The sequence below is a fragment of the Otolemur garnettii genome, unplaced genomic scaffold (genome assembly GCF_000181295.1).
Source record: "Otolemur garnettii isolate 467f Iridium unplaced genomic scaffold, OtoGar3 scaffold00016, whole genome shotgun sequence".
NCBI lineage: Eukaryota > Metazoa > Chordata > Mammalia > Primates > Galagidae > Otolemur > Otolemur garnettii.
The window spans coordinates 2,018,839-2,035,015 of NW_003852411.1; the positions used below are offsets into that span (position 1 = coordinate 2,018,839).

A 16,177-nucleotide genomic window follows, 5' to 3' on the forward strand; every position below is an offset into this window, starting at 1 on the left:
CTTAAAGAAGCTAAACATGCAGGTCTCTACTAAGCTAGAGATTTTTGTACTGTTAGATATTTGTAACACATTTTGTGGAGTTTTATTTTATTTTTGAGGATTTTTATATTAACTTAAACTTTTTATTTTGAGATATATATTTGTTTTCAGATAACTCTATGCATTTAGTTGTAAGATGTAAAACAGAGAGATCATGTGTCTTCTTTACCTTGCAAAACTATAGTATATCATAGTCAGGATATTTGCATTGTTATAGTAAAGACACAGTACAATTTGATTATCATTAGGATCCTTCATGTTGCCCTTTTATAGCCACAGCCACTTCCCTCTCTTGCCATCTCTCCCTTTCCCTCACTCTTTAATTCCTAGTTTTAAAATTTTGCCATTTAAAGAATATTATATAAATGGAATCAGGTGATATGTAACATTTTTACATTTGTTTTTTTACTCAGCATAATTGTCTGGAGATTAATCCAGGTTGTTAAGTGTATCAATAGTTATTTCCTTTTTTATTGATGGGTAATATTCTGTAATGTGGATATATCAGTTTTTTTGCTTATTCACCCATTAATGGACATCTGGATTGTTTTGATTTGGGGGGGCCAAATAAGAAAAAAACCGCAAAAAAAAATTTTGGAACGAATTTTGGGGGAAACGAAAAAATTTTATTTCTCTACGATAAATGCCCAGAAGTATCATTGCTGGGTTGTATGATAAATACATGTTTAGTTTTTTCAAGAAACTACTAAACTCTTTTTCAGAGTGGCTACACCATTTTACATCTCTACCAGTAATGTATTTTTTGCATCCTTTTTAGCATTTGATGATGTCACAATTTTTTAAACAGTAAGAGGTGTGTAGTGTGATATTTCATTGTGGTTTTAGTCTGCATTTCTATAATTACTATTAATTTTGAAACTCTTTTCATGCCTTTTGCCCTTTTTTCTAATGGGATTATTTGTTTTTTTTTATTATTGAGCCCTGGAGTTCTTTACATTGTCCTTCATCAGACATGTTGTGTGCAATATTCTTCCCACTTTATAGCCCATCCCCTATACTCTCAATGTGGTCTCTTACAGAGCTAAAGGTCTTATTCTCTGTGACATCCAAATTATCAGTATTTTGTGAATAGTGTTCTTGTTGTCAAGTCTAAGAATTCTTTATTTGGCCCTAGCTGCCGATGTTTTTCTCCTTTTCTCTAAAAATTAGTTTAACATTTTACATTTAAGGCTGTGATCTGTTTTGAGTGAATTTTTGTACATGGTGTGACGTTTAGATCAAGGTTCATTTTTTTGCTTGTGCATGTGTAATTGCTCTCACATCAGTTGTTGAAGGCTAGTCTTCCTCCACTGAATTGCTCTTATATCTTTGTAAAAAAAATCCTTGGGCATATTTGTGTCGGTCTGTTTGTGGATTTACTGTTCTTTTCATTCATCTATTTTCTGTCCCTCCGCCAGTACTATAGGGTCTTGATTGTACACTGTAAACCTTGAAATCAGATAGTCTGATGCCTCCCACTTTATTCATGAAAATTTTTTTAGCTATAGTAGAAATAGCTTCCTGCCTGCCCATATAAATTTTCATATAACTTTCTCTATGTCTATAAAAGTCCTTCTTGGGATTTTCATAGGAACTGTGTCAAATGTTTATATTAATTTGAGAACTGCTGTTTTTCCTATGCTGAGTTTTCCAATCTATAAACATGCTAAATCTCTTCATTTATTTATATTTTCTCATATTTCTTTCATCAGCATTTTCTAGTTTTTAGCATCCAAATCCTGTACATGTTTCATTTGATCTATACCCAAACATTTTATATTCTCTTGAGTGATATTATAAATAATATTGTGTTTTCACTTTTGGTTTCCATGTGATCATTGCAAAGGTATAGAAATACAGTTGAATTTTTCCCTGTACTACTTTGTAGCCTTTGGCCTAGCTGAGCTCACCCAGATTTCATGGCATTTTCTGAATAGACAGTCATGTCATTCGCAAAAGGGAAAGTTTTGAATTTGTCTGTTTTCTTTTTTTTTAAATTTTGTTGTTTGCTTTATGTATTTTCTAGTTCTATGCTTTGATGCATGTATATATATGGTGATAGCTATTTATTATGTTATGTCCCTCTCTGTCTATTTAATTTTCTTTGCTGTAAAATTTAACTTTTTGTAACACATAGCCACTCCTGCTTTTTGTATGATTCATGTATGCATGGTATTTTTTTGGTTTACTTTTATTTTCAACTTATTTGTATTATCTTTGAAATGAGTTTCTTGTAGGCAGCATGTATTGAATCATGTTTTTTAATCCACTCTGACAGTCTTCTCTGTCTTTTATTTGGTGTATTTCAACCATTTAAATCGAATATAGTAGACTTAACAAAATGACATACAAGATTAAGTATACATTTAATATAATTTCTTTTATGTTATGATTTACTCCTGCCATTTCATTTTTTCTGTTTTCTGCTTTTAAAAAAATTTCTATCTTATCCTTTTCTCGCCTTCCTGTGAGTTACTTGACCATTTTTCAGAATTTCATTTTTATTTATTTCTGGTGCTTTTAAGTCTCTTTCTCTGTATGGCTTTTTAAAAATGATTCTTTTATGTATGTTTTTGAGCCATATCAGATATTATTATAATTTTTGTTTCAATCATGAAACATAATTTAGAAAACTTAAAGAGAAGAAAAAAGTATTACATGTTCCTACGGTATATTTTTATTCTTTCCATTCTTCTTCTTTGCTGATGTTCCAAGACTGCGTTTATCATTTCTTTTCTGTTTAGAAGCCTTTGGTTAGCCATTCCTTACCGTGGGTCCCCTGTCAACAGATTCCTAGTTTTTCTTCATCTGAGAATCTCTTGATTTCCCTTTCATTCTAGAAGGATATTTTTACTGGACATAGAAGTTTGGGTTGAAAATCTTATCTTTCAGCACCTGAAAAATGTTATGCCACTACCTTCTTGCCTTTCTGGTTTCTGATACTGTCACTTGGATTGTTTGCCTCTGTGGTTATGTTGTTTTTCTAATGTTGCTCTCAAGATTTTTTTCTTCATCTTTATTTTTCAGAAGTTTGACTGCAGTATATCTTGGGGTGAATTTTTAAAAGTGTATCTTGTTTGAAGTTTACTCAGTTTATTAAATGTGTAGGTTTGTGTCTTGTTAAATTAGGGAAGTTTTTAGCCACTGGATCCTAGCATACCTTTTCAACCTCATTGTCCTTCTCCTCCTCTTCCTGGACTCTGAGGACTTAAATGATAGATCCTTGTTTTAGTCCCACAGGTCCCTGAGGGATTGTTAATTTTTCATTCAGTCTATTTTCTTGTTATCTCTGTTCAGATTGGGTAGTGTCTGTGGTTCTGTCTTCCAGTTTACTGATTCTTCCTCTGTCTCCGTCGTACTACTGTTGAGCTCATCACTAAGCTCAATAATTTTTTTTTATTTTGGTTATTATATGTTACAGTTGTAAAAATTCCATTTGGTTCTTTTTTATATCTTCTATTTCTTTGCTGAAACTCGAAATTTTTTGTTTATTTTCAATGTGTTTATACTTTCACTGAATAATTTTTATAATGTCTTTTTAAAAATCTTTCACAGATAATTCCAATATCTGTCATTTTACTATCAAGTGTCTTTTCCATTCAGGTTCAGATTTTCATGGTTTTTAATACAATGAGGCATTATTGATGGAAACCTAAATATTTTGAGTGTTATATGATAAAAGTGGATCTTATTTAATTTCTGTTTTGGTTGGTTTTTCTGAACACTGCTCTGGCAGGATAAATTGGAGGCTTTGCCTCATTAGTTCCCGGTGTGGGAGTAGAAGTCTAGGTTCCCTAATAGACCACTGACTTCTGAGCTGGAATGAGGTTCCTTGTTACTGCTGGACAGGGGTGGAAGTTTCAGCCCCCAGCAGGGTTTTTACTGATACCACTCTGACTGAGAGGGGTAGCAGGGCCTTATTATTGTTCTCCACTGATCCCATTTGGTGTCCTTTGATACTGCTAATGAGTGTTATCTTTACCACCTGGTAGGGATAAACCTGCTCAACCATTTGAAATACCAACATAGGTGCCTTTTTTGTTTCTTTTTTTCACAGAGTTACTGGGTCTCACTTTGTCGCCCATGGTAGAGTGCTGTGGCTTCACAGCTCACAGCAAACTCAAACTCTTGGGCTCAAGCAATTGTCTTCTTTCCGCCTCCAGAGTAGCTGGGACTACAGATACCCGTCACAACATCCGGTTATTTTTAGAGACAAGGTCTCACTCTGGCTCCAGCTGGTATCAAACCTATGAGCTCAGGCAATCCCCCCACCTCGGCCTCCCAAGTGCTAGGATTACAGGTGTGAACCACTGCGCCCAGCCAAGTTAAAGCCTGATAAGGTTGGAGGTCTGTACTCTTGACTCTGCTTTTGCTGTTGTGGAAAAGGTGGAGTTGTAGATTTTTCAGTCATGTCTGACTATAAAAGAGTGATTGTTGTCTGAAAGTTTTCTGTCTTTTGAGGCTGCCCCTTTTCTGTCTGGCTAGAGATAGCAGATATTTTTGGGTCTTTTTTTTCTCTTTCTGTTGATAGTTCTGGGTTGCTGGTTTCTTTACCTCCAAGTCTGGGATATGTGAGGCAGAAAAAGAACTATAGGGAAGTCAACTGTTATTTCATTCTTGGGTCCTGAGTTTCCTAACTTGTTTGCCTTTTATCCAACTTTCAGGATTTCTCTCTCTCTCTCTTTTCCTCTCTCTTATTTTATTCATTCATTTATTTATTTTCACTCTGTTGCTCCAATCAACCTGAAGCTCCTCGGCTCAAGTGATCCTCCTGCCTCAGCCTCCTGAGTAACTGGGACTACAGACAACTGCCACAGTGCTTGCTAGTTTTTCTAGTTTTAGTAGAGACAGAGTTCTTGCTCTTGCGCAGGATGGTCTCAAACTCCTAAGCTCAAGCAGTCCACCCATCTTGGCTTCCCAGAGTGCTAAGATTATAGGCGTGAGCCACTTTGTCTGACCTCTCTCTTTTTTTAAAAAATATATGATGTCTAGGACTTTTAGGTTGTGTTTAATGGGAGGGATAGGAACATGAAAGTTCCACAAATAGCATTTAAAAAGCATTTTTTACATAACTCAAAGCACAATTGTTATATTGGGCCATATTCTTTGCAATTAGAAAACTATGTATGACAAACTCTTAGAGATGAACGAATGAAAAAATGATCCTACATTTTCTATATCTTTTCTTCCTGATTGAGTACTACTTGCTAATTTTTTTAAATATCAGTCCCAACGATGAACAAGCTTTGGGTAAGAGCTGTTTGATTGGTATCAGAGTAGTGAAAATCAAACAGCATTCATAAATTTTACTATAGGATATAATTACATATTAATAAAATATTATGTAAATATATATAATGTAAAACATAAATAAAAATTTAAAGTATTTTTATTAAAAGTAGAAACTGTATCATGACTTGCCAAAAAAAATGTATAGTACAGAGTATTACTATAAAGCTGCCAGTATAATTAATCCAAAAAATGTGGGGTCTTTGCTTTTTCTAACATCTTAAGTAAATGAGTTGCTATATTTCTTTTAAAGTAGGGAAATTGATAAAAATATTTGTTATTTCAGATTCATTGTTGCAGGTGTTTTAAGTGGGGTAATATTTTAGAACATTTAAAAATATTTGTGAGTGATTAGATTTAGCTAATTTTGGGGAGCCTGCAGTTGTCTTTCATATATGAAGGCTTTTTTAAAGTATCAATTTTTATTGTTAGCCAATTGACAGATTTTTATTTGCCCCAGAGAATCATGAGGTAATCACAACAGATTATCTTAACAGTAGGTTTCACAATTCTTTATTACATTATAAATTTTAAAATAACTTTCTTCTAGGTATAGTGAAGGGGAAATTCGATTTAACCTAATGGCCATTGTATCTGACAGAAAAATGATATATGAACAGAAGATAGCAGAGTTACAGAAACAACTTGCAGAGGTTTGTAGCCATGTGTTTTTAATAAAAGTACAAAGTTTAGCTTAGTTATTCTCTCAGGGAAAATATTTACTATGTATTTTTTTAACGTATAGATTTAATGAAGTATACTGACTGGAGGTTAAGAGAATACAGTCCAGATTCATGCTGCTTGGATTAAGTTCCTGGCTTTGCCACTTAGTAGATGTATGAATTTGAGTATATTTCTTTGTACCTCAGTTTCTTCGTGTAGCACGAGGATAATAGTATTTATCTTACAAGGTTGTCAAGAGAATTAAATGGGGAAGTACATGTAAACCACTTAAAATAATGACTGACAAATGGTAAGTCCTAAGTATTAATAATTACAGTTTTGATCTTTGAGTCAGGGTCAGGCCAGGGTGCAGTGGCATCATTATAGCTCACTGCAACCCCAAACTTCTGGGCTCAAGCGGTCTTCCTTCCTCAGCCTGCCAAAGAGCTGGGACTATAGGCACGTACCACCAAGCCTAGCTAATTTTCCTATTCTTTATGTAGATAAGGCCTTGCTTTTGCTCGGGCTGGTCTTGAACTCCTGTCCTCAAGCAAGTTTCCCACCTTAGTCTCCCAAAGTGTTGGGATTACAGGCATCAACTGAATTATAATTATATTTAATTATGTACTGTGATTCTATTACATAATTAAGCAAGTTGGAATATATTTCTCGAAAAGTTAATTATGTACATTTGGATTCATAAGTAATATTTCCTAGTTCTTACGTTTATTTTTCTGTGGTAAAGATGATTAGAGAAGAGATTTAGTAACAAAGTCATTTTTACAATCCTTCGATCATATTTTTGTAAGAGTGTATTTGAGCAGATTTATTTTATAGCTCAATAGATGATTATAGTAATATGCAGGCAATCCCCAAGTTACAAACATCCCATTTATTTACAACTTGCACTTAAAAATGGAGGCTATTACAGTAAGCCCCCAAGTTACAAACATTTGACTGACATTCAATACACCCCTACAAATGGAGCAAAAATCTCATTTGTAACCCAGGGACTGCCTGTAGTATATGACAGTACAGGTGGGTTTTAGGTAAAAATTTATTTGTATTCTAGAATATGGAAATATTGAAGGTACTGTTCCGGGCGTTTATCCTTCAATTTCTGTTTTAGGCAGGTATGTGAAAATAATTGTTCTATGCTTGTTATTTAAAAGTATTCTGGACTTAATGCTTCAGTCATTAGGGTATGCTATTTCTTTGTCTTTCTCCTAAGGAGGAACCCATGGATACAGATCAGGGTAATAGTATGTTAAGTGCTATTCAGTCAGAAGTTGCCAAAAATCAGATGCTTATTGAAGAAGAAGTACAGAAATTAAAGAGATACAAGGTACGTTTTAAACTTTGTTTTCTTTTAATGTTTTGATGTAGAGTGCTTGCTTCAGCAGCACATATACTAAAATTGGAACGATACAGAGAAGATTAGCATGGCCCCTGCGCAAGGATGACATGCAAATTCGTGAAGCGTTCCATATTTAAAAAAAAAAAAAAATGTTTTGATGTAGAGCAGTCTATTCTGAGAGAAGAATATATGGAACGTTGATTGCTGTGCTTCCCACCATTGCCATTTTTCGCAATGTAGTAGTTTTCTGGCATCCTCCAAAGAGGGGTAGTGAGGTTTCTTTCTGTTTTATTTCTGTGAAGTATTATTAGTAACGGATTCTTAATCTGTTTGATATTTCAGTTTATTGCAGTTATTATTCTTATCGATGCTCAAATTATACCATCTGTGGCCATTGGAGACCACTTCAGGCTAACTCCTAAGTCTTTGTGACATAACCCTTTTAGTCTTTGATAGCATCCTTGCTTTCTGTTATAAAAAGATGATTCAGATTTATCTTGTATATTTCTTGCTTCAGACTTGGAATCAGCCTTTTTTTTTTTTTAAAAGAAGTCCTGGTTTCCCTTACTGGGAAATGATATTTAGAAACCACTCTCTGTGTGCTTATGGGCTTAGTACTACTTAGTTGGTGATTATTTCTGGGTACTTTTTAGAGCTGAGAAATAAAGTTTTGTTTGTTTCTAGTTTTATTTTTGAAGAACAAATACATCATGAATTCATATTAGGATTAAAGGGCTTATACTTGAAGAAGTTAAGAATTTATATTTCTTAAGCTGACATCTTGGTTCTGAACAATATTAATGTAACTACTTATTGCTTAATGCCTTTTTTTTTTTTTTTTGAGACAGAGTCTCACTTGCTTGTCCTCAGTAGGGTGCTATGGCATCATAGCTCATAGCAATCTCAAATTCTTGGGCTCAAGTGATCCTGTTGCCTCAGACTCTTGAGTAATTGGGACTACAGTCACCTGTTACAATGCCTAGTTGTTGTTTTTAGGGACGGGTGTCACTCTTACGCATGCTGGTGTTGAACTTGTGAGCTCAAGTGATCCACCCACCTCGGCCTCCCAGAGTGCTAGGATTATAGGCATGAGCCACCATGCCAGGCTGTGCCATATATGTATAGTATGTATATAATATATGTGTATACATATGAATATATTAAAAGGTTCAGAATAGTAATATCTTTACTATTAATAACAATTGAAAAGTTTTTTTCTGAAGTTCATTTTATTCCTTAGGATATGTCTCATTTTGGATATATATCAAATTCTACATTTTAAATTTACTTAAAAATTTTTCCTCTTAACTTTGCTTTCAAGTTTTTTAGATTTAAAAAAAATTCTGATTTAATTTTATTTAGTTATATCAAAAATTTGTGTAATTCAGAGTCAAATATGGAAGCAAGATTATCTTTATTAATATTCTCTTTCACTTATAATCTGTCTGATAAGCTCTTTTCAGAAAAGTGAAAAGAGTGGCGAGAACTTTAAATTTTGTATGATTTTGAATGTGAAACTTGTATCATTTCTCTTGTATGTTACAATAATAAAAGGATTGTTTTTCAGGCCAGGCAAAATGGTTCATGCCTGTAATCCCAGCACGTTGGGAGGCCGAGGTAGTAGAATTGCTTGAAACCAGGAGTTTGAGTGACACCTAAGCAAGAGTGACGTACCTGCCTCTGCAAAAAATAGAAAAATTAGCTGGATATGGTGACACATGTCTGTTATACCACCTACTCAGGAGGCTGAAGCAGGAAGGTCACATGAGCCCAGGGGTTTGAGTTTGCAGTGAGCTATGTTGCTATTGCACTCTAACCCAGCGACAAACAAAGACCGTCCCCAAAAAAATTTTTTAAGAAGAAAAATGGATTGTTTTTTATTTGAATCTCAGTTGAAGCCAAGAAGTGTCCTTTTTCTTTTTATTACTCACTAGACTGTCATTATAGTGCTTTGCATCATACTTAACAGACAAAAAATGATTGCTAAATAAAATAAATGGGCCTTGAACTAGTAGGGTTTCTTCAGGTAGGAGTGGTAGGGGCAGGCAGGCTTCAGAGTATTCCAGGCAGGTAAAAGGAAGGGCCAAGTTTGTGGAGACAAGACAGGAAAGTAAGAGATGAAAACTTTAGCAGTTATTATTTTCTATTTCACATGTTTTTTTTTTTTTGACAGAATCTCATTTGGCCACCCTTTGTAGAGTGCCATGGCATCTTAGCTCACAGTAACCTCAAACTCTTGGGTTCAAGTGATACTCTTGCCTCAGCCTCCCAAGTAGTTGGGACTACAGGGCCGCCACAATGCCTGGGTATTTTTTAAAGAGACAGGGTCTCGCTCTGGCTTAGGCTGGTCTCAAACCTGTGAGCTCAGGCAATCCACATGCCTTGGTTTCCCAAATGCTGGGATTATAGGTGTGAGCCACTGTGACTGGTTCATTTCACATGGTATTTTAGAAAAACTAACAGCCCATCATTATATGTCCTTATGCAGAGTTACTATGTAATTAACTTTTAATATCTGCTTTAAATAAAACACAGACTTCTAAAAGTTTTCAGAATCTTTACCTGATATGTTGAGAATGCTTTGTTTAAAAAAAGGTAAAATGGTCTTTCCTATTTAGACTTTTAAAAATAATAAAAAATTTTTAGAAATGAAAAAGGTAAAATGATTCTCATACTGATATAAAATTAACTAGTGTTAAGATATCATTTAATTAATTGACTAAAGGAATCGTAAGATATCACAACTAGTTCAAGGAGGAAGTCAAAGGAGCTCAAACCTATATGAAGTGAAGAAATGTTTAATGAATTTACAAAGGAGGGCAGTTTTTTTTTCCCCCTATGGAAGAATGGCAGTCAGTTAAACCTCTACCAAGTAGAATATATAATAGTTCAAAAACAAGGAAAACCAAGAATTATATAGCTTGAGAGGGTGTTCTCTAGACCGGCCATCCCCAACCTTTTTGGCACCAGGAACTGAGTTTCATGGAAAACCACTTTTTCATGGACTAGAGAAGGAGTTGGGTATGTGTTGAGGAGGATGGTTTGGGGATGACTTAAGCACATTACATTTATTGTGCACTTTATTTCTATAATTACATTGTAATATACAGTGAAATAATTATACAGCTGACCATAACGTGGAATCAGGGAGCCCACCTCAGGTCCACTTTAGATTCTTGTGAGGGGTGTCACCTAGATTCCTTGCATGTGCGGTTTAACTGTAGGATTTGCACTCCTGTGAGAATCTAGTCTGTCTACTGATTTGATAGGAGGCAGAGCTCAGGCAGTGGTGTGAGCAGTGGGCTGTGGCTATAAAAACGGATGAAGCTTTGCTTGCCTGCTGCTCACTTCTTGCTGTGCAGTCTAGTTCCTAGGGTTGGGGACTGCAGCTCTAGACAGGCACAGGTGTAGTACCTAGGGTGTTGATTTATAAGTTACTTCTATAAGACATTGTTATAAGTAATCCTAGGTATTTTTTTTTTTTTTTTTTTTTTTGAAGCAGAGTCTCACTCTGTTGCCCAGTCTGGAGTACGATGGTGTCATAGCTCACAGCAACCTCCAACTCCTGGGTCCAAGCAGTCCAGACTCCTCAGTAGCTTAGACTATAGGTTCCTGCCATAATACCCAGCTAGTTTTTCTATTATTAGTAGAGACTCTTGCTCTTGAACTCCTGAATTCAACCGATCCACCTTCTTAGCCCCCCAAAGTGCTAGGATTACAGGTGTGAACCACTGTGCCTGGCTCCTAGCTTGAACTTTTAAAGTCCTCTGTTAGCTGTAGTTTAGAGTAGAAAGCCATGCCCAAGACACATGTTTTAATTTATTAATCTTCATACTCAGTGGGAATAGAATCTCATTAATATTTTTTCTGATGAGTATGTAGGATCTTATCCCATTTTTATTTTGAGTTGGATGCAAACTCAGAATGATTTGATAACTTTTTTGTTTTCAGATTGAGAATATCAGAAGGAAGCATAATTATTTGCCTTTCATTATGGAACTATTAAAGACGTTAGCAGAACACCAACAGTTAATTCCACTAGTAGAAAAGGTAAGTATTTTATAGGTGACTATTTAAATTAGGGTTAGGTTCTTCACTAACATAAAATATTTTGGGGGGCATAAATAGAAGTAAAATTTGTTGAAGCTTTTATTTTTATTATTTTGTTTATCTCTTGTGTTCTGTGAGAATTAGTTCAGCCTGATACTGTAAAATAAAAATAATTTCTCTACTTGCTTTTTAGCCTTCTAGAATTCTTAGTGTCAAGAACTCAGGTTATAGTGTGTTAAAATTTAAGACTATTTCTTTAAGCAAAAACAGATTTTTCATGCTAGTAATTGAAATAATAGTTTTTTTCTTGTTTAATTTGGCAGGACTTTGAGTTGATATAATGGAATTTAGAACTAGAATGGACATTGATGGGGTAAAAAGAGTAGCCTAGACTAGGTAATAGGTATCCTTATTCCTAATCTAGTTTACTTTCCACTGAGGGAAAACTAGCATACATTAGTTGAAAAACTCTGATTTCTATAATTTTTCCTTTAGTAAGTAACGTAGTAAAATATTCATTGAACATATGAAATGCATTTAAATTGTCTTTAAATTTAAAACTGTAAATTAGTGTTTCCGAAAGTGACCATTGCTGATCCTCTTTAAAATACATGTTACCTGGCCCTTCCCCAGATACTCTGATAAAGGGGAAGGAATCTTTAATAAATTCCTCAAGTGCTCCTAATGCAGCTGGTCTGTGTACCACATTTTGAGAGACACTTTGAGTAGACACTACTAGGCAAATAAAATTTTGGACCATTAACTTAAAGAGCAGAATCTATGGTGGGTATATTTTTCTTACTAATTTTAAAGTTTACAAAGCAAAGATGCTTCTCAACCAAATTATTTCATATTATAAATTACAAGTAATATGAGATGTGACTTAATAATTTTTTATATATACCTTATTATTTGAAGCATGTGCCCCAACTTTTAGCATTATGCAAAAATTTTTGCAGAAGACTGCTAAATACTTTCTCCACCATAGGTATTTTTTCTTTTTTTTTTTAACTTTCAGATTAATACAAGGTAAAATGATTAGGTTATTACATTGTTTGTGTTTGTTAGGTAAAGTCCAAGTGGTGGTTGAGCCCTTCATCCGGGAGTGTGTCACGTACTCCGTAGGTTTTTCTGCTCATGGAAACTGATCTTTAAAGTTTTAGATTTACAATCAGGGTCTTGTGGTTTTTAAATTACTTGGTTAACAAGAGTACCTAGACATGGTGTTCATGGCATGATACGCTATGAAATATCTCTGTATTAAAATTTTTGAACACAATATAATGTGCTAAATCATGGGATTTATCAGATTTGAAGTATAGGTAAATGTTATTAAGGACCCTTAGACAAATTTTAAGTACATAAATTTTACTTTAAAATTGGCCTGTGGATATAATGTTTTTTGAAAAGGACCTCTCTAGTTTGATTTTTTTTTGAGACAGAGCCTCCAGCTATCCCCCTGGGTAGAGTGCCATGGCATCACAGCTCACAGCAACCTCCAACTCCTAGGCTCAAGCGAGTCTTCTGCCTCAGCCTCCCAAGTAGCTGGGACCACAGGCGCCCGCCACAACGCCTGGCCATTTTTTGGTTGCAGCCATCATGGTTGTTTGGCGGGTCTGGGCTGGGGATTCGAACCCGCCACCTTAGGTGTATGAGGCTGGCGCCTTAGCCGCTTCAGCCACAGGCGCCGAGCCTCTAGTTTGATTTTTAATGAAATGATATCCCTAGCTTTGTTTGAGAGAGTAAAGAATAGCTTTCAACTTTGCATTAGAACTGTAATTCCTCAGTTCACATTAGTTTGGACACAAGGTGGCAGTATATGAACACCTAATCTTAGTGGAACACCAACTCAGTTGCCTTTGCATTTGTTTTCTTAAGGAAGGTAATTATTCACCTTGTGTTTTGCCGATTTTGCTAATTAATATTTCATAAACAGTATTGAGATACATTTATTTCTTGTACATATGCAATATCTGTAATTCTTCTAGGTTCTGAAACTAATTCAAAGTCATTGTCTAGTTGAAATTCTTGAAATGTTTCTAATTATTCACCAAACGGTTATCTAGCTACAACTATATGCCAGGCAGTCTATTAAGGCCCAAAAATGTACATATAATTAAGATACATGCCTTGGTCTTAAGCAGCTCATAATGAGGTTTGTAAAAGGAATAAACAAACAATCATAGTACTATGATAAATAGTATTATTCCGATAAATGCCAGAATAAAGTCATGCTAAGGTTCCTGGGTAGCAAGCACCGAGTAGTATCTCAATATCTTTTTAGACACTTGCGGTTTCACATCCATAAAATTTAAAATCTGTGGTTGAAATTTTACTGTGTACCAGTATATCAGCTTTCTTAGCACAACTGTAATTTTGTTCATCTTATTTTGAAAAAAAAATTTATCAGAATATCACTATATGCTGATAAGTGCAAATGTTAAAAATGAAGCAGTTTAAAAACTGTTAGAATAGATTAAGATTAGGTTTTTATAATTATATAAAGGCTCTACTAGTGATAATTACTTAATAGTAATACTTTTAAGAAAAATTAGTGGAGAATTCAGAAATAGATCATTAAATTGGAATGGTGGGGTTTTTATTTTCTACTTTTTTAAGGAAAAATAGCATATGAGAACAAAGTTAGTAAAAGCAACCAAATAAGAAAGGTGCACCTGTTCTAAGATCACCTAGCATCAGATTTTTGAGTGACTGAGCCAGTTGCCTCTAGCCCATGATGGCATAAAAGCATTTGAGCTAAAATATTTTCATTTTATAGAATAATTTATAAAGGATAAAGACTTTGATTCTCTTTTGAGCATATAACTATAATAAACTTGGCTAAGATTTTATATTATACATGTTTTTGTTCCTCCAGATGAGGCTTCTGCCCTTATCTGCTGAGTTTGTTAAGTATACATTACTTAAAAACTTCTCAGGAAGTAACCTGAAAATACACAGTTAAAAATTCTACTGTCTACCAAATCTGTTCCTTAAAATATAACATAAAATTGCCTAGGTTAAGTTTCCATTTGTGAAACTTGTTTATTTAGGTATACTTATAATTTGTTTTTTTTTGAGACAGAGTGTCACTATGTCACCCTTGATTGAGTGCTGTGGCTTCACAGCTCACAGCAACCTCAAACTCTTGGGCTTAAGGAATTCTCTTGCTTCAGACTCCCAAGTAGCTGGGACTACAGGTGCCTGCCACAATGCCTGGCTATTTTTTGTTGCAGTTGTTACTGTTGTTTAGCTGGTCATGGCTGCGTTCAAACCTGCCAGCCTTGGGCACCAAGCCCCTGTTCTTTAATTTTTTCCCCCAACTTTTATATGTAAATCTGAATCATTATCTATCTCAAGTTTTTAACGAACACCTACCATAATGTAAAATCACAGATGCAGTTGCTCTGAGAGTTCCAAAGCAACCTCATGATACTGAATTTTATCCATACTTTACTAAGACATTATGATATAATTGGTAATACATGTAAGTAATCTTTAGAGCTTACTTGTTCTGTCTCTTTTTTTTTTTTTGAGGAGAGTTTTTTATTTAAAGATTGATTTAAAATATTTATTTATTTATTTGTTTATTTATTTTATTGAATGGTAACTGTGTACATTGATGCACTTTGGGGGTACAGTGTGGTGTTTTCACACACAATCCAAGACACTTCCATCAAACTGGTTAACATAGCCTTCATGTAACTTTCTTAGTTATTATGTCAAAACATTCATATTATACTCATTGAAAGATTCACTTGTACCCTTGCAAGATGAACCATAGAAGTGAACCCTCGAATCCCTCTCCCTCCACCCTCTCCCCCTCCTTCCCCTCTCCCCACATCCTTAGGTTGTTAACCTTGTTCTGTCTCTTAATAGAAATAAGGTAGAATCTTTAAAGCTAATCACAATAATATCTACATTAACATCTATTATTAAAGAATTATCTGATTTGAGTCAGTAATTTTTGGGTTTTTCTTTCTTTCTTTCTTTCTTTTTTTTTGAGATAGTCTTACTCTGTTGCCAGGCTAGAGTGCAGTGGCATCCTAATAGTTTACTGCAACCTCAAACTCTTGGATTCAAGTGATCCTCTTTCCTCACCCTCCTGAACAGCTGGGACTATAGGTGTATGCTGCTACACTGGCTAATTTTTTTATTTTTAATAAAGACAGGGTCTTGCTCTTTCTTAGGGTGGTCTCAAACTCATAAGCTCAAGGGATCCTCCTGCCTTGGCCTCCCAGAGTGCTAGGATTACAGCTGTGAGGCACCATGTCCAGCTGAGTCAGTAATTTTTTTCTTTTTCTTTTTTTTTTTTTTTTTGAGACAGAGTCTCACTTTGTGGCCCTGGATAGAGTGCCATGGCATTGCAACTCACAGCAAACTCAAACTCTTGGGTTTAAGCAATTCTCTTGCTTCAGCCTCCTGAGTAGCTGGGACTACAGGCACCTGCCACAATGCCTAGCTATTTTTTTGTTGTTGTTGCAGTTGTCATTGTTGTTTTAGTTGTCCCAGCTGAGTTTGAACCCGCCACCCTTGGTGTATGTGGCTGGTGCCCTGCGGACTGAGAGCTACAGTAATTACAGTCAGTAATTTTTAATATCTCATTGGCATTCTGTGTAAAAAGAAAATAGTTTTAACATATTTTTCCATGCTACTTAGAAATGTAATTTTTTATTTTTTAACAAAGGCAGAACAGATTACACATCTGAGTTTAAGTCTCAGATATGTTACTTATTAGAAGCACCTTCCAGCCATTATTTACTTTCTTTTTTTTTTTTT

The 16,177-nt window shown here is 34.8% G+C and overlaps 1 protein-coding gene and 1 non-coding gene across 4 annotated transcripts in view; both read left to right on the top strand.

Moving 5' to 3' along the window:
- The window catches only part of UCHL5 (ubiquitin C-terminal hydrolase L5), a 48,861-nt gene that overhangs the window by 29,798 nt on the left and 2,886 nt on the right, over positions 1-16,177 (top strand). For 2 of the 3 annotated variants that reach the window (XM_003785604.3, XM_023510759.1), the window contains exons 8-10: positions 5,879-5,981; positions 7,223-7,336; positions 11,300-11,398. In XM_003785604.3, the coding sequence (XP_003785652.2) occupies positions 5,879-5,981; positions 7,223-7,336; positions 11,300-11,398 (316 nt within the window). The remainder of the gene's footprint in view (positions 1-5,878; positions 5,982-7,222; positions 7,337-11,299; positions 11,399-16,177) is intronic. The other variant, XM_012802707.2, reaches the window with a different exon arrangement.
- Positions 7,379-7,485, top strand: LOC111723856. Its single transcript, XR_002772304.1, has one exon. It is a non-coding gene; the product is annotated as a U6 spliceosomal RNA (small nuclear RNA).